General features: G+C 34.6%; 4 protein-coding genes across 9 annotated transcripts; 1 reads left to right on the top strand and 3 right to left on the bottom strand.

Annotated features, from left to right (window-relative positions):
- Positions 1–7: 7 nt before the first annotated feature.
- On the bottom strand, positions 8–4,317 carry lamtor5 (late endosomal/lysosomal adaptor, MAPK and MTOR activator 5). Its single transcript, XM_079638733.1, has 4 exons — positions 4,068–4,317; positions 3,909–3,970; positions 1,991–2,108; positions 8–1,827 (listed from the first exon to the last, which is right to left on the bottom strand). The coding sequence occupies exons 1-4, from the start codon at positions 4,100–4,102 to the stop codon at positions 1,767–1,769; spliced, it is 276 nt and encodes a 91-aa protein (XP_079494859.1). The 5' UTR covers positions 4,103–4,317; the 3' UTR covers positions 8–1,766.
- A 3,423-nt stretch (positions 4,318–7,740) lies between these two features.
- On the top strand, positions 7,741–10,563 carry prok1 (prokineticin 1). The gene is made up of 3 exons (XM_079637838.1): positions 7,741–8,032; positions 9,154–9,279; positions 9,995–10,563. The coding sequence occupies exons 1-3, from the start codon at positions 7,961–7,963 to the stop codon at positions 10,112–10,114; spliced, it is 318 nt and encodes a 105-aa protein (XP_079493964.1). The 5' UTR covers positions 7,741–7,960; the 3' UTR covers positions 10,115–10,563.
- Positions 10,564–11,056: 493 nt separating this feature from the next.
- On the bottom strand, positions 11,057–14,045 carry LOC307011877 (uncharacterized protein). 5 transcript variants are annotated; one of them, XM_079637945.1, is made up of 7 exons: positions 13,937–14,045; positions 13,614–13,656; positions 13,348–13,511; positions 13,094–13,217; positions 12,889–13,004; positions 12,772–12,809; positions 11,057–12,417 (listed from the first exon to the last, which is right to left on the bottom strand). In XM_079637945.1, exons 1-7 carry the CDS (start codon positions 13,974–13,976, stop codon positions 12,247–12,249), a joined length of 696 nt encoding a protein of 231 aa, XP_079494071.1. In that variant the 5' UTR covers positions 13,977–14,045; the 3' UTR covers positions 11,057–12,246. The 5 variants fall into 5 exon arrangements, with proteins under 5 accessions (XP_079494071.1, XP_079494069.1, XP_079494070.1 ...); XM_079637944.1 differs by having other exon boundaries at positions 11,213–12,417; positions 12,889–13,007; XM_079637946.1 differs by adding an exon at positions 12,612–12,639 and having other exon boundaries at positions 12,324–12,417; positions 12,889–13,007; positions 13,348–13,656.
- Positions 14,046–14,664: 619 nt separating this feature from the next.
- Positions 14,665–17,692, bottom strand: LOC307011670 (uncharacterized protein). 2 transcript variants are annotated; one of them, XM_079637623.1, is made up of 7 exons: positions 17,599–17,692; positions 16,933–17,241; positions 16,656–16,782; positions 16,204–16,310; positions 16,078–16,115; positions 15,886–15,969; positions 14,665–15,073 (listed from the first exon to the last, which is right to left on the bottom strand). In XM_079637623.1, exons 1-7 carry the CDS (start codon positions 17,645–17,647, stop codon positions 14,972–14,974), a joined length of 816 nt encoding a protein of 271 aa, XP_079493749.1. In that variant the 5' UTR covers positions 17,648–17,692; the 3' UTR covers positions 14,665–14,971. The 2 variants fall into 2 exon arrangements, with proteins under 2 accessions (XP_079493749.1, XP_079493750.1); XM_079637624.1 differs by having other exon boundaries at positions 17,608–17,690.
- Positions 17,693–17,759: the final 67 nt, after the last annotated feature.

Below are 17,759 nucleotides of genomic sequence, written 5' to 3' on the forward strand. Positions count from 1 at the left end.
GGTCACATCTGACCGGCACAGATCGGATGCAATGCGCTCAGGCTGTGCAGAGCCAAATACTGGCCCCTAGTGCATTTAATGACCATGTGACCGGAACCTAGTAGCCAAGTATTGAAGTGGAACTTATTTCAGAGGCTTTCCTGGACTGTGGCTATTTGAAAGAGGTCACTACACTGTGACAGCTTCAGGGGCAAATTATGAATGCATAGGTATTCAGATAGATATCACCATGCGAGGGGAAAACCCTAAAGGTAGTAATGTGAGATGAACCTTAAAAGGTTGGTTGAAGGCAGGTTAATATTTTAGGCTGTTAGAACACAGGTAAATAAACCGTAATGAATGACAGACTGTCGTGAATGATAGATATTTAAATACTGCAGCAGGTAAACATTGCTGTGTCAAGTGTCCTTTTTTTGTCTCATTATGACACAATGGGTCAAACCTTCATAGATACACCTGCTGTATTCTGAAATGTTATTATAACCATACAAATGTACTTAGAGAATATTTATCTGCTGACTTAAGCACACACAAACCTTCTGCAATGTTTAGTTTATCCTGAAATTGTCAAACTATTTGGAGCTGAAATTCAGATAATATAATCTATCCTCTCGGTTGTATATGGCATTATACAAAAAGATCCAGTGCAATTCTTTCAACTGTGTTTTCTTTAGTCATGAAATTATGTTATGTTTACCCACGCATGCTACGATGATGATTACAATGCGTTCTGTTGCGAGTGCAGTTTTTGTGCTCACAAAAAGTTAGACATTCAGAACATCTACTAAACATTACAAATAATACATTACAGATACAGTACGTCAAAGAATGGGATAACTACTTGGCTTGATTTCTTAACATTCATGCTGCTTTCTTTGTATACCTATTGCATATCATCATATTAACTGCAAACTTGGCAAATACAAGTCTGGGTCGCCAGTCATCACACGCATTCAGAAGGAACGCTTCATGACAGGCCAGAGTGACTGATAATAAAAAATTCAGCAATCTTCAGATACCTCATTTCTTCCCCTCATATGATTTACTGGAGTGAGCATGACAAAAATAAGACTATTGAATTCTCTGCATTCTCTATATGCATAAAGCAGTTAAATCCAAGCAAACATAAAGAAAAGAAAAAGGGATAATATATATGTTATTCCCAAAAAAATAAAAATAGTAATACTTAGTTGCCTCTTTTCAAAAGGTTTTCTCAGCTTACGTGTCTGTGTTTAAGAAATAATTAGTTATTCACCATTACAGAGAAGGATTAAAAAACACCTCACCTGTCTCAACTTTTATAATATAAACTGCAGCTCAGAATGAAAACACTTTTGCTCTGATTTGATTCTTTTCAGGAATCTGTTTAATGCAAATGTGTTACAACTACTGCCCCCTTCTGACACACTATGATACTTCAACTAAAGCACCTCTCACGCACTTGTGTGCAATTAGACACTGTCAGAATAAGTTTCCTTAAATAACACAATTTATTAACTGGAAACAATATTGTTTGACCAAAAAAAGCAGTAAACACATTTGAACTGTGGTTTATGGTTATAAGAAAATACAAATATTGGAAAAGAAATTAGTGATTAACCACGGACAACAAACATCTGATGGTTTCTGATATGAAGGAAGACTTGATCTCAGCCAATCATTAAGCTTCTATGTTGCTGACAATAGACCTTTAAAGATTTTCAAACTCAATGGCGTTTAAAAACACTGCACAAATCCAATATCTGACAATTAGATACAAACAGAATTCACGATGCCATCTTATGCACGGCCAGTGTAATCGCTCCATGTGTTCTCACCAAAATATTCCTGCAATAACAGAATTACAAACATTCCCCAATTAATACTTAAAAAGCAGCTGCAATATGTATTATTATAAGTCTCTTTATAATAAATGTAGGAGGAGTAAGCTTTTAAGGTCTGGAGTTTGTTTTGTTGTTTTTGTTCTCTATCAAATCAAGACGCTTCTTACCCACAGTCAGACTCCAGGCACACAGTAGGGAAGTCAGTGGGGTCTTTGGTTAGAGAAGCAGCTTGCTTGGCCAGTACAGACACAATTCCTCCATGTTCATCAGAGAGCGAGCCACGGCCTACAGATTAAAACATTAAAGAAGCTCACAGTTACAGTACATAAGTCGTTCTCATATTATGGTGAGTAATGGAAAAGATTTCAAACATTCAAGAAAATCCATATAAAAGCACAAGTCTATAACAAGTCTATTTCATTAAACAATATGTTTATATTGTATTGTATTTATACAAGCTCTATATTGCTCAATTTGCTCTTGTGTGCAGCAGATTAAAATTTTTGTGCAGATTGAGGATTTACCGGTATGGAGAGGACAAGAAAATGATGCGTTTATTTTATCAGGCAGTTTATAGAGAGCATAATTAGATATGGCATTATGGTATGGTTTGGTAACCGTACGGCTCAAGCAAAGTCTAAGCTTGCTCAACTGGTAAAAATAGCGATGAAGGAACATCAGTCTTTTGAGTCATTGTATAGACAGTCAGTTCTTAGGGAAGCACATCAAATTTTAGCCGAGGCATTGCATATAGAGGATATTGCATATATACCTCTGGAAAGATAATAAATAACAATACAAATTTGTTACATTTATAGTGCTTTTCTCTGCACTCAAAGTGCTTTACATGGAACGGGGAATCTTCTCAACCACCACCAATATGCAGCATCCTCCTGGATGATACGACAGCAGCCATAGTGCTTTTATTATTATGAATTGTTATTATATATTGTTGCATTTATTGTTTATGGACCCAATTTATTATCAATGTAAACACACCTTGAGTCCAAGACAAATTGGATAATAAATTGTATTTCAGTTTCAATTGTTTTGCACATTTAAAAAAAGTGGGAAAAATTTATATTTAAGGAATTTGTCACTGGTCTTATTTTTATTTTAAAATTGAAAAAAGTCAGAACTGAGTTTACAGTATACCAATCAAAAGTATCTTATGCTCATCAATGTGGCAGTTATTTAATCAAAAATACAGTTAAAACAGTAATACAATTACAATTTAAATGAATTGTTTCTATTTTAATACGTTTAAATAAAAAAGTAACTTATTCCTGTAATGGCAAAGCTGAATTTTCAACATCATTACTCATTCAGTGTCACATGATCCTTCAAAAATCATTCTAAGATTTAATGATCAAGAAACATTTCTTATTATTAATGTTGTAAACAGTTTTTGCTGCTTAACATTTTTGTGGAAACAAAGATACTATTCAAACGTTTGTGGGTAAGATTTGAAAAAGATCAGAAAAAAACTGAATTGTGAGATAAAAAGCCGCAATTACCTTTTATATTTTTTTATTCTATGGCGGAAATAAGCTTCATATATTATTACCCTTAATTTATTAGTGAAACAAAATTAAATAAATGTAAAGCAGCGTTATTTTACTATTATCGTTTTTATTCATATTTTGAATTAGCTTTAATTTTTATAATAATAATAAAACGTTTGTAGTTTTTTTATATTACACTTTAGAATTGTTTTATTTCCGTTTTAGTTTTTAGGTATTTCTAACTTTAGTACTTCAATTAAAATTTAATTAAGTTTTCATTCAGGTTAATTTTTAATACTTTATTTATTATTTCAATTAACTCGTGGGTTTTTAATAATTTTAGTTTTAGTTAATCATAACAACCCTGACAACAACATTCACAACTTTAGTAATTTTCTACTGGCCCAAACCTACACCTTAACTTGTAACGTACACTTATGTAGCCTAAATATTAACCTAAAATGATAGTTGTTGTCGATGTTGCTGAAAAAATAAATACATGAATGGACATGTAAACTACGCAAATACAGTCGTTACTGTCATCATGACCCAGTGGATGACCAATACAAACGAAACTTACATCCTAGATTATGGCCTTGAGCGTCTGTGCACAAAACCCCAACAATAGCAGGATTTTTCATCCTAGTGTAAGAAAACACAGATTAGTAAAGCAACACACAAAATAAGTAACGTTAGGCTATAATATGCTTGGTAAAGAACGATAATTGTTTTAACCTACGTATCATCAAGATGCTGTTCCAGTGCACCCTCCATAATAGTGGCTTATAAAACGATGTTAAATTAACAGTAAGAGTAAATATTGTGGAGAGAGGGGAAGCGGCAGTTATTATTTGGACGATACTTCCGGGATGTCAGCTGACATCCTAACATGCGACTCAAACACTACGGCGTCCTCCAAGGAAAAAACACCAAACGAATGATCTAGCGCCATCTAGCTCAAGTCAGCATTAGAAAATATTGTAAGCAGCGAAACACTCTCCGTGTAGTCTGTAATGCTATGTGTTTTGGTTTCAATTTAAGTTATATGATACAGTGTAACAGACTTTATGACAGGACAACTGAATAATTTTCTGCGTAGTCAGACTTGCTGAAATCTGTTGTTTTGCTGGACGAAAATCACCAAAATGGTTTAAGACCAGCTTGGACCACTTAAAAAACAAGCTACAATGTACCAAAACGCAGCAACCAGCTTTAGATGGATGTTCCTGCAGGACTATTATTAGCAGATGGTCATGATACATGCTTTTTTTCTCCTCCTACTTCCTTTTTTATCAATAATACATTCTTAAAGAATTCTTTAAAATTTTTAAAGGGCAAATGTGTCCAGTTAACATTTAGCTGTCATTGTCAATGAGAACTCCCAGGGGAACGTGTGAATGTTCCCTGTTGATATCTCTAGACGACCCCATGCTCTGACCAAAAGCAGAATAAAAGACCAGTCCTGCATGCTCCTCACCATCAATTGTATTTGAGGAGTTCTTTATCAGAAACTGATGCTGTCTTCTCTATTTTGAACTTATGATACTGAGGCACTCTGTCTTTTGTGTTTCGTGAGCCACTTTTAAAGAAGACAGTTTTACTCTGTCCATTATATAATACATACAATATGTTTGTATGTTTATCATATATCCTGTACACTTCAAAAATACAGCTTACCATTTTGTATTTGTGCAAATTGTGAAGTATAAATCAGCTTATTGAGCTCAATATACATGCAAATGAAATGAAGCAGAGCAACAACCCCTAGAGCCCAGTAAACTGATTCAGGTTTCCAGAACGTATGCAGCCTTATGGCCATCACATTTTTTAGGTCAATTTAATTTATTTTTCCTTAATTTCTCTCTCGATAGATTAATGAAATATAAGATCCTAAGTGCCAATATATTTTAACTGCTTTTACAAACTGCTACTACTAATATATCGAATTAATGAATTATTCGTTATACTGTGTGTTTATGCTCTTATTGTGACAAATTTTAGTGTGTGCTGATAATAGTTTAATTAGCATGGGAATTATTAGGTAAATATCTTTATATATTATACATTATATAATTATGACATAAATTATAATGGTCATTATCTGATTTATATTAATATAATATAATATAATATAATATAATATAATTGCTCACCTCATTTGGTTCAATGCTCACATTGCATTTATTATGAAGTTCTGTTTAACATCGTCCAAGCTCTTTTAGCCAACGTAGGTTCTTCCCCGCTGGCAACGCTTGATGATTTCTGCCCAGTCCTGTGCAGTTAGAGCCAAGTTGGTCTGCTGACGGGGCAAAAAGTTGCAATGTAATTACGTGGTCCGGCCGTCAGTGGCATCCATCACTTTCACTGCAGCCAAGAGATGCACTGCTGACTAACCAATGGCATTTTCATGCTCTCGCTAAACGTAAATCAAATCCCAACAGATAGGACTGACATTTTCCAGTCGGCAATCCTTCACTCCAATTGCCGTCAAGTTGGATATTTTATTTAGCTATCATTTCAAGTAAGCTCATTGATTCTGTATAATTGCATTCCATCACGTATCTCCAACCCAGGGGCTTTGATCATCAGCAGTTCATACATATCCACATTTCCATATGCATCTGACTCCGATGAAAAGAGAGTGCCTGACTTCATATAGTGCAAGGCCACATAGACGTCATGTATTTCTTTGTTAGCTGAATTATTAGTCAAAAGCACTATCAGAATATTTAACCATGCATGCAAGTGGCTTTTATGAATGGCAGGCGTTGTAATTCTGTGTAAAATGCAGAGCTTTGCATGAAGTTCTGCGGGCGCTGATTCAGTGTAGGCCTTCCGATGACCTCACAGCAGCAAAAGCTGAAGTACGAGACCAGATTAAACTTGACACCAGAAATTGAAGAGTCCTTATTTTTAAAGAGTCCCTTCATGAGAAATGTACTGTTCGTAGTGAGTAGGGCACATGTGTCCGCGATGAGATGTAATTACTCTTGTTACTGCTGGGTCAGAGAAGTTTTCAGGCTTGAGAGGACATGATGTCGAATACGTTTAACAGTCTGTGCCTGACTGGCACATTTAAGACTTGTAAATAGGAAATTGTCAGTGAATGACAGTGCATATTATGTCATGGGGTGACTGTAGGCTTAAACGTCTCAAATGAATTGACAAGTGCTTAATTTGTTGTGATTTACCTAGAAGCATCATATTGTCAGGAAGCAAAAATAAACGTTTCTCTCGTCAACCCCTTGCGCTGATGACTCATTTCCTATGAACTTACTTGACTTGTGTTGGTATTCTGAAACTTGGCTGCAAGACTGACATTACTCTGGCGTTGTAAAGGGTGATGAATCCTAATGATTCAAATGAGAAGGTGATAATTATGGCCCGTGGACTCCTGTAAAATGAACAAGTGCCTTGTGGAGAAGTGAATAAGGGGGGAAAATTAAATTACTTTAACAAGCTGCGCATGAAACCAGATGCATAGAGGATATTAGATGATTGTGTGAAGGATTCTTTCTCTTTGACAATGAAGTAAATCATTTTAAAATGTATATTTTCAAATTATTGTTTACATCATTACAAATCTCCTCAAATTTAAAATAAAATAAAAATATATTATAATATTATTTTAGATGCACAATTTAATAAATTAGAGAATCTAACTGCATGATACTAAAAAGTATACCTACAAAACATTATGTTAATCAATCAATCAATCAATCAATCAATCAATCAATCAATCAATCAAACTAACTAACTAGAGGATTAACTGAAATATTGCATAGTAATATGTGCTCTAGTGATTCCCAACTTGGAAAGATTTTGATTTATTAAACCTATAAAAAACCTATAAAGATTTAAGTTTATTTTAAGAAAATAATTAAAACACTAAATTAATTTTAAAAAATATTGTGTTTTTTTATGAATTTCTGTGGATGACACTGATAATATTTGTGCTACTGTTTACTATATGTGTAAATCTGGTTTCAAACATATCTTTTATATTATCACATATGGTTTTATTCAATTCTCACTTTAATTGTATTAATGATATTTTGATGATAAATGATATTCGGAATAAAATGAGTTGACAGTGAACACATTTCAGTTTTCAGTGAAGGTGTACTTGAGTCTTAGTGATTGGGGGGGGACATAAGCCAAAAACAAAGTTTGGCAAACAATGCTCTTCTAAATTTAACTCAGCTGATTAATAACCACACATATCCAATGAAAAACGTGCTAATAGCTGGTGCCATCAGGAAAGATTTGCTTGAAGTGAAACCATTAAAGGTCTCTTCTCCATCATCCGGTCCAGCGTCATACAGAAAGAGATGACGAAGTCCATGCGGAGGTGTGGGTGGGGGGAAAAGAGGGGCGAGGGGAGATAAAGAGAAAGAGAGATGGAGAAAGAAAGAGAGAGAGAGCCAGATCTCAGACCTTATTTCAGAAGTTACCAAAGACTCCACACTCCGAGACAGAAGGTTAAGAACAGCAGAGAAGTCAAATCGTCTCCTCTGGGCCATAGACAATCCTCTGGGAGCTCCGCAGGACAGAAGAAAGATCAATAGGGAGATTTAGAAGACTGAAAAAAGATAGTTCGTGCTCTTAGTGTTTTGTGGTGTTTGTCCCGCTATGAGCAGGGTGTTGATTCTCTCCGTGCTCCTGCTGTCCCTGAGCTGGTGCAGATGTGCCGTCATCACAGGGGTGAGTCTGACTATAATCTCACTCCATTTACTCTTACTCATTTTGATTTCATTTAATTCACTTTATTTATCATTTATCATTTACTTATGCATTTATACATAATAATGAATAGTGTTCAGTTGGATTCAATAACTAATAGTGAAAAAAGTGTTTTATATTTCACCAAAATGGATTGGTAACAATTTGCAATAAGGTTTCATTTGTTAACATTAACTAACATGTAACAGCATTTATTAGTTCATGTTAATATCAACATTTACTAATACATTTTTAAGATTAAAAGTTGTGTTTGTTAGTTAATGTACTGTGAACTAATGTTAAGATGAATATTTAAATTAACTAATAAGTTAATAAATGCTTTAAAAAAATGCTAATTGACTAATGTTGACAAAAGAGACCTTAAAGCCAATGGATACAGTTTTATTTATGATTTACCTTCGTTGTGTTTGTTCAGGCTTATTGTTTAATTGATAATTGTTTGCCTCAGCCAATGTGTCAGATTAAATTTACTGTATTAGAATAGATGTTTTGAAAGGACAGTTTGTTCATTATCAGATTTTAGATCCGTGTTTCAACATGTTTCTATATAGCCTAATCATTTTTGCATTTCTACTGCCCCCCCACCCCCACCCCCCATATCTGATCAGGGTTTCCCATCCTTTTTAGCTTAATACTCTCACAGCCGCATCAGCAACATCCTAAATTGATATCCTCCATTTAACTCATATTTAACTCTGTCTAGCATTTTCATTTAATAATGAATAATAAATATATTGAAAGATACACTTTTTTGACTTACCAAGAAAGTGGCTTCCTCCTTGCTGGTCTATCAAAGGTTCTGAACATTCTAAGTAAAATTATAATAAATAAAAAAAATAATAAATAAAAAAAACTTTATAGGCATTATTTAATAATGGCATCTTGTTTATAAATCAAATATTTAACAAAGGTCATTTGCGCTCTTGGCATTGGAGAATTCAAAAGCTCAACAAAATATCACCCATGAGCAAATCCACAATATTACACAATTGTAATCTTACAAGTAAACAAAGCCAAAGCAAGATCTTCTATGTATTGGGCATACAGTATGTGACGTATTCTGTGTTGTGTTTGTGTGTCAGGCTTGTGACAGGGATGTGCAGTGTGGCGTGGGTCTGTGCTGTGCAGTGAGTCTGTGGCTTCGAGGCCTGCGTATGTGCACACCACAGGGGCTGGAAGGAGACGAATGCCACCCGTACAGCCACAAGGTATACAGATACACTCACACACACACAGTGTACAGAGCTATGAGAGACCCCTCCGGAAAATCAAAGCAGTGGCTCGAGGGAACCCAAGGTTAACAGTTATAAGAAGAGAAAGAGAAAAATATAGAGACAAGAAATAGAGTGAAAGAGCAAAACAGAGATAGTCTAATGTTTTTAGACCAAGTCAAACAACTCTCAATTGAAAAGAAACACTCGGATTCAAGAACGCAATCTCTTTTTAAACAGCTGATCTGATCGTGAAGTGAACATGCTGCCAGAAATGACTGAGAAAGGCTTTAAAAGAATCTGCTGATAAGTGTAGCTGATATCGATCGAATGTCTCACAGATCAGGGCTGTTTATCACTCTGACGGACAGTCTCGGACTGATACAGAAGCTTTGCCATTCAGCGTAGGCTACGAGGTGAAGAAAAGCAGGTTTCGGGGGTGTTTGTGACTCAATGATGACTAATAAAACTGACAAGATCCTTAAACAGAAACCTACGCCTATAGAGTTTTGCAGTATAATCTTGACCTAACATCTGCAAAGATTTAATTAGAATGGTGACGTCTTTACACCAGTCATGGTTTAAAAATAAATGGTCTTTATTTTTATTAATTTTAATGTAGCAATTCATGTTTTTTTTAAATTAATGCATTGAATGATATGAAATAATAATATCATAGTGATTAATAAAGTGTGTTTTGACTTCGCTGCAGTTTCCTTTCCCCGGGAAGAGACAACACCACACCTGCCCCTGCCTGCCACATCTGGTCTGCACCACCTACAGTGACAACAGATATCGCTGTAACAGCGACTTTAAAAACATAGACTTTTAACACTGGAAAGAGTGCAAGACAAGAGGAATGGAGGAGGGGAATACTTGAAAGCAGGATAGCACAAGAAGATTAATAACAAGTGCCATAGCCCCTTTCTGCTCATTTTTATTTTTCACTCTCATGCACTTTGCACTACAGAAATGCAGACATACATTATTCACAGTGGCGCAAGGTTCAATGGTTTACCTTGGCATCTTGATAGTAAAAGCAAAGTTAGTCTCACCTTTATGTTACATACACCTTGATATATGTATCACCTTTACCTCACCTTCTCACTCGCACCTTTATGTTACATACACCTTGATGTATCCACCTTTATGTTGTGTACATGCAAACATAGACATTTTGGAATGTGCTTAGGATGGAGTCATATTTCAGATTAATTTATCTTCAATATGCTGTAAATATGTTGAAGGCTTAGTTATTGTAAATAAAATATATTCAGTCTGAATTGTCTTTGTGCTTTTTTCACTATGTGAAGAGTGAATGTGAACTGGACCTTTTCATGCATTCAGACTTTTTGATGCATTCCCCTTAATGTTTCTGTCAACAAAGCATTGACGGGAAAAAATAATAGAAATGCACATCTAATGCACAAGGTGAACAACAGTGTTTCATCCCTATAACAGGGAACGTTATAACTCAAAATTATGAACAAAAGTTCTTCCATAACATTATTAGAATGTTCTGGTCTTTAATAATGTTCTCAAAATCATTTATATATATATTTTTGATGTTTGTCTAATGTTTTTAAATTGTATTAATTGCTTCAGAACATTCAAAAGTAATGTTCAATGTTTGAACATTCAGAAATAACATGTTCATAACTTAATGGGAACATTAGCACACAATGCTCTTAGAATAATATTTTAGTTAGGTGCTATCTGATGCTGAATAAAAAGGTTTTTGAATACCATTTTTTGCATTAAAGACAGCAAAATACTTGTAGAAATGGCATAAAATGCTATAATATTCCATATAAAATGTAAAAAAAAGAAAAAGAAAAAAAAAATCATTGTTTACATGCGTTACATGTCAACACTCACTAAAAAATGTATTTGATTTTCCAAGATACTAATGGAAACAAAATATTGGGGAGAGAAAAAAATGCCCTAGACCTCCAAAAAGAGATTTTCCCAATTTTACTTTCAAAATGAGAAATAAATAAGACATATGCATTATTTAGCACATATAAAACAAAAAGGTTTATGAATGTAAAAATTTAAAATAGAAAATTAGGTGCAATACATGAAGCATTGTTGTCAATAATACACAATTAGTCATCTTCTATTTAGAGATGTGTGAATCGAAGATAACCATTTGACCCTTCTTTTTTGTCATTTCTTTTTAACATCTGTTCTGTATGACCGGAGCAATCTGAGTTTCACTTCATAGGGGAAAAAAAACTATTGCAGTATCTATTCAAAGATTCCTCTGAACTCTGCAATGAATGCAAGGAATTCTCTTCATTTCTGAGACCTTCTGGCTGATCAACATGGATAGGTCAACAAATTGCCTAGAACAATCATTATGAAGACAAAGCAAGGGTGCCCTAAAATGTCATGTTGAATTTATTGGCTTGATTTGTGCAAAGTGGTTGTCCTGATTCATTGGAATGGTCTTGATTAAACCAGGGCCCCTGAAATCACCATATATGTTAATGTTGCCTTGCTCTGCAATACTTATCCTTTCGACAGAAGTGGCCAAGACTCTCTCTGGATTCTGATGGGTCTTGCCATTGCTGCCAAAAAAGTACTGGATTGCAAAAATAGTTTTTTTCCGATTTCGACATCTAACTAGTTTCATAGTTGAAAGGTTCTCTATTCATCCGAAATAAAATTATTGCAATTATAATTATTGCATCACACATTGTAAGACCCACATTTAACGATATACAGTTTGAGAGCAAAAAGTAATTATTTTTTAGCTTCACAGAGACAGTACAAATGTTTTACTATTTAAATGTTTTCAGGCATTTATTATAATAATCTATATTTTATATTATCATCAAACAGTTTTGCAGTAATTGTTTTTCATAATGAAAAAAAAAAATATCCATTGAACAGCCAAAAACAACAACCGGAAAAAATCTAAACAATGAAAATATTATAGAAAACAAACATCACAAATGTTTATGCTGGTGCTCTCAAAATAGTGGAGTATTCTACACTTCCCTCTGTTGTGAAAGTACAGCTTGAAGAAGGATCAGTGTCTCCTGGACTGCGTATCTGTAAATTGGCATAAAGTTCAGATGGATCCTGGGGCTTGAAGTCCACCATAGAGTAGATGATGCTGTTCTGCTCCTGTGGAGAGATGTTGAGCACACAGGGTTTGATTCAAATCATCCGTCCATCTCTATATATCAAGCTGTTCCCTTTTACAGATGATGAAGGTGTTTACAGATCAGCATACTGAGATATTATGAATAAGGAATGAAAAGATTAAGCAGTATGCGAGTTGTGGTTGAACTCGTGGGTCAACAAATGGTCAATTTTACCTCATAATAAACCTTGTTTGTAGCATGACTGATGAATATATCATAAAAGTGAGAGATATATCAAAATAAATAATATGTAATTTACACTTAAATATCTTACATCTGTCTTTGCTATGGGACTAAAAGTCATCCGTCAATTGAAAATATATGTACTCCTTACCATGGTGGTGTTAGTAGAACCACAAGTTCCACTTATTTCTGTGGGAGAAAAAAAAGAAGTGATGTTCAACCAAAAATCCTTAGATAATTGAAAATAATCATTGTCCATTGCACATACCTGTGGATTTTTTCTTCCTGGTCTTTAGACAATAGACAAGCAGTGTCATTGAGATGACAGCAAACACCAGACCACCTAAAACAGCAGCTAGCGTGTAGGGTGTTCTCCAGCCGTCACTGCTTAATGTTGTGTTGTGTTACACAGATTCATGACTATTACTATACTGATTTAATTGTAAGGGGTTAATATTTGTGATGAAATTTACCTGAGTTTCCCTGCGTCGTTCTCAGAAACAATGGGTGTAGAGGGAGAAGATGGCCAGACTGCTGGCTTGATGGAGGATTTTGGCAAGAGAGGAGCTGTGTTTACTCCACTGAGATCTTTTAAGCCTATTTGTGGAAAATACTAATATTTTTACATTTTTATTTTACAATTTATAAAAAAAAAAGAAAAAAGTGTAACTATTAACTCATATTTATCTACAACTTACAAATGAGTATGAAGAAAAGAAAATCTCACCAGAAACTGTAACTTCAGCCCTTTCATAGGTGTCAGGGAACCATCCGACAACACACATGTACATGCCAGCATCCATTACACTCAGGTCTGTAAATATTACTTCAAATTCCCCATAGTAATTATTGATGAATATTCTTCCTCGATACAGGGGAGCAACTTGTCCTCTATTGTTCACAAAGTAGAAGCACTCCGACTGATCAAACTTACAGCAAGCTTTTTCAAGACTATTATAATTCGGGTTAAAGGAATATTTTAAAATAACTTGCCCTGATGAATAAATCACATGGAGTCCTTCGGCCGGATTCATTCCTAAAAAACAATAATGTTCTCTCATTTTAATAGACATAATCCCATATTTTATTGCTGCTTGAATAGTATATTATTCTTCAAAATGATAAAAATAGATTTAAGTTCTAATAAATAAATAAATCGCAAAAATCAATCCATAAACGTTTTTAAATGTATCTAAAATAGATTTTTTCTTTTTTTTAAAATCTGCTATCAAATTTAAATAGGGAATTACAATCCTAGTGGTGCTTTTGCTCCATAATCTTTTAAAAAGAGCAGAAAAAACAAGAAGCATTCTTACCGTTCTTCAAGAGCACAAGAAGAAAGAAAATCAGCTTCATTTTCCTCTCGAATAGTTCAATGTTCTCCAAAAAGCTGGACTGACTTCGGCGAACTGTATGTTGTTCTTCTGTCAAATTGAGGAACAAACTATCTAAATATAAGACTATGATGAACAACTGACAGAAAAAGGAAGTGTGGCCTTGTTTCTCTGTTAAAATTATGTTCTTCAAATGTCTTGTTATCCAGCAATGACAACCAGATATTTCTTTACAACCACTAACAATGCTAATTGAACATTCTGATTCCAATACTATCTTTTGCCATGTGGCATTTGAACACATCATGAAATAAATTGATGGCTAGCATATGAGAAACCACAATGCTTAAACCTATAGTAACAACCATATCTTCTGCACAAAATTGAATCCAATTTTATATAATCTAAGTCAATATATTTTGTTGTATCCACAATTAAGGGTATTGTTAGATGTCAATAGAATATAATAAGTGATTAATCTCAAGATTTCCAACCAGCATTTAGACTGAAACTGTGATGTCAAATTTAGTGTTGTTTTCATCCTGACCATCGATCATCTTTCTTGCATTTGAGAACATTCTAGAATTTAATATTCTGTTGACTGAACATTTAAATGAACACAACTTTATTGGGGAAATGGTTAAAGGTCATATAGTTTGTCAATAATGAGAACATAATGTCTCTATCCATCAAGAAATTAACACAAAAAATGACTTAAACATGCTTTTATTGTGTTATGCTTTATGTTCAATATGCGGTTTATGCAGAATCATCATTTTCATATTCGTCTTGAGCGATTTGTCCATGATTCATCTAAGAAGAGAATCACAATCAGACTTTATATAGTTTTGTTGATAACATACTGTTACAGAACATTTGAGGCTGTTACAAGCTTCCAAAGCATTTTTTAAACAGGAAAATGTCCTATTATAAATGGTATTTAATCCTAGACCAACTGTTTACAATAAGAGTGTGTTTGACAAAAGAAATAGACAAAACAGTACTAATATTATAAAGCTACACAACTGTATTAACCAACATTTGGTTGCCTTGAGATTCCACAACAAGCTGTTGTGGGATTAAATATTGAACTCCATCCTGAGAGTTGATATACTGAACCTGGGCAATGGAAGACAGAAAAAAGACATTGGACAGTGATTTACTTATGAGTCTATCTGAAAATATTTATTTGAACCTATTTTCAGTGCTGGGTAGATTTCAAATTGTAGTCCAAATGATTCCAAATTAGATGTTTGGTAACCATTGTAGTTGGTAACATAATCCATTACATTACATTTAGGGTAATACTTTTTGATTACTTTTGATCTAACTCATTTATCACATTGATTCTTGTACCATCCATGTTGGAATAAAAATACATAGAGAAAGCAAAATATGTGGATGTGATGCGATCTGGCTGCAACCTCTGTCACCCCATTGATCGGTTGATTCGGGTGGCTAGGCGGGTGTCCCCTTCCTCCCTCACCTCTCCATGTGTGTGCCCTTCCAAAGCTCCGCACTCAGCTGAAGAGGACAAGTTCCCCCGGTGGATGGGCATCGTTGGTATAGAGGTAGCTGCACTCCCCTGCTAGAACCTCCAAATAAGCTCAAGGCCCATTTGTAAGAGAAGAGTAGGAAAATCGAGCTCAAGACTTCAAGCACAGCCAAATGAGGCACTGCATGTGGCAGTCTACCTGTCTTTTTGGGGCAGTCGTGGCCTAATGTTTAGCGAGTCTGACTAGTAACCCAAAGGTTGATGGTTCGATTCCAGTACCAGCAGGAAATTACTGAGGTGCCCTTGAGCACCTCACCCTAACCTAGTAATGAATTTTTGGAATTTGATTACATAATTCAGATTACATGCAATCAGTTACTACCCAGCACTGCCTATTTTTATAGTGATTGTTGTAAAACTGTGGCAGAAGCTGTACCTCAGTAATTTCATTGTGTCTGCTCTTTAAGTACTCTAAAATCTGCCCATCTGCAGAGTTGTTCTGCAGGATATATGTCACTTCCTGTGAAGCAAAGTGAACCATATTTATAGGACATGGGTTTGATGTTTCGAAATATCCCCACTAGTGCCAGCCACTTGATGGATGAAAAAAGATGCACAAATTGCTTACCAAACTGGTGTTGAGAGAACTGCAAGTTCCATATTTATCTGAATACAAAGAAAAGCATGAATTATGTTCAGCTTATATATATATAAAAAAATCAAAATTAGTGGCATTGATACTCTAAATTGCAACCTGTGGATTGTTTCTTCCGATTCATTAGAAGGAACGCAAGCAGAGTCGCTGAGACGGCAGCAATCACCATAAGACTGAAAACAGCAACTATCGTGGATGTTGTCCCGCTGTCAAACATGGATAATTCATGTAAGGATATAATTCATTAAAAAAAAATGTAAATTCTGTCATCATTTACTCTCCCTCATGTCGTTCCAAATCTTTATGACTTTTTCATCTGTGGGACACAAAATTATTATTTTTTATTTTGGTCCATAAAATGAAAGTCAGTTGGGTTCAATGTCCTTTGGACCCCAGCACTCTACAAAATATCTTATTTTTTGTTTCGAAGACATGGAACAACACAAGGTCTAGAAAATGATTACAGAGATTTTTTGTTTTTATGGGGGTGAACTGTCCCTTTAAGAATTGAAATTTTTAGACCTTCATATAGGGTATGTGACAACATTTACCCGAGTTTCTCTGCATCATTCTCAGAAACATTGACTGTAGATGGAGAAGACGACATCCAGACTGCTGGCTTGATGGTTGAATTTGGCAAGAGAGGATCTGTTTTTACTCCACTGAGATCTTTCAAGCCTTATTGTGGAAATATAATTATTTCAAAATTGATAAGAATAAAAATGAGCATGAGCAACACATAGCACATATTAGACTGAAAAGCATTACAAAGAATTCTTAATCAATGACTGCAAAAGGCTTTCATTTATAAATAGTTCCAAGCCTTACCAGAAACTGTAACTTCAGCCCTTTCATAGGTGTCAGGGAAGCCTTTGACACCACACATGTACATGCCAGCATCCATTACACTCAGGTCCGTAAATATTACTTCAAATTCCACATAGTAATTATTGATGAATATTCTTCCTCGATACAGGGGAGCAACTTGTCCTCTATTGTTCACAAAGCTGACGCACCCCGACTGATCAAACTTACAGCAAGCTTTTTCAAGACTATTATAATTCGGGTTAAAGGAATATTTTAAAATAACTTGCCCTGATGAATAAATCACATGGAGTCCTTCGGCCAGATTCATTCCTGAAAAACATTTCCTGGACATTAATGTTTTCTCATTTTAAAATTGAGATTATAGACATAATCCTACCTTTTACAGTTGTTTTACATCTATTATTATTTTATGTGTACCATTATTACGAGAATTATGAAATTATTTTATTATTGAATTAATATAAGTACATTAAGTTTAGGTACATTTAGTACTTCTACTCAAGTACTAATTCAATTATTAAGGTTAATCATTCAAGTTAAAGCAGAACAGATTAGAATCTTGCTATTTAATTTAAATATGGAAATACATAGAATCCTAGAAATGTTTTCAGTCTAATGTCAGATTGAACACTATAATCTTCTAAAATAAACAGAAAAACCAAGTACCATTCTCACCGTTCTCCAAGAGGACCAGAAGAAAGAAAATCAGCTTCATTTCCCTTCAATATTTTCCCTGGACTGGCTCTTTTGAACGTAAATTGTAAAACGGAAAAACCTCAAATTGAGGAACTAAACTAGATTAAAAAAACAAGACCATGACGAACAAC

The sequence above is a fragment of the Phoxinus phoxinus genome (genome assembly GCF_949152265.1).
Source record: "Phoxinus phoxinus genome assembly, chromosome: 15".
Lineage (NCBI taxonomy): Eukaryota > Metazoa > Chordata > Actinopteri > Cypriniformes > Leuciscidae > Phoxinus > Phoxinus phoxinus.

Bases quoted from the DNA above. Each gene is read 5' to 3' on its own strand.
- prok1 (XM_079637838.1), top strand. From the start codon at position 7,961: ATGAGCAGGGTGTTGATTCTCTCCGTGCTCCTGCTGTCCCTGAGCTGG. The intron at 8,033-9,153 runs GTGAGTCTGACT...TTTGTGTGTCAG, and splicing joins GATGTGCCGTCATCACAGGG to GCTTGTGACAGGGATGTGCA. The intron at 9,280-9,994 runs GTATACAGATAC...ACTTCGCTGCAG, and splicing joins GCCACCCGTACAGCCACAAG to TTTCCTTTCCCCGGGAAGAG.
- lamtor5 (XM_079638733.1), bottom strand. From the start codon at position 4,102: ATGGAGGGTGCACTGGAACAGCATCTTGATGATAC. The intron at 3,971-4,067 runs GTAGGTTAAAAC...TTCTTACACTAG, and splicing joins GAACAGCATCTTGATGATAC to GATGAAAAATCCTGCTATTG. The intron at 2,109-3,908 runs GTAAGTTTCGTT...TTTAATCTGTAG, and splicing joins TCAAGGCCATAATCTAGGAT to GCCGTGGCTCGCTCTCTGAT.
- LOC307011877 (XM_079637942.1), bottom strand. From the start codon at position 13,976: ATGAAGCTGATTTTCTTTCTTCTTGTGCTCTTGAAGAACG. The intron at 13,218-13,347 runs GTGAGATTTTCT...TTCCACAAATAG, and splicing joins GGCTGAAGTTACAGTTTCTG to GCTTAAAAGATCTCAGTGGA. The intron at 12,810-12,888 runs GTATGTGCAATG...TTTCTCCCACAG, and splicing joins CAGGAAGAAAAAATCCACAG to AAATAAGTGGAACTTGTGGT.
- LOC307011670 (XM_079637623.1), bottom strand. From the start codon at position 17,647: ATGAAGCTGATTTTCTTTCTTCTGGTCCTCTTGGAGAACGGTGAGAAT. The intron at 16,311-16,655 runs GTAAATGTTGTC...CATGTTTGACAG, and splicing joins AATGATGCAGAGAAACTCGG to CGGGACAACATCCACGATAG. The intron at 16,116-16,203 runs GTTGCAATTTAG...CTTTGTATTCAG, and splicing joins TCGGAAGAAACAATCCACAG to ATAAATATGGAACTTGCAGT.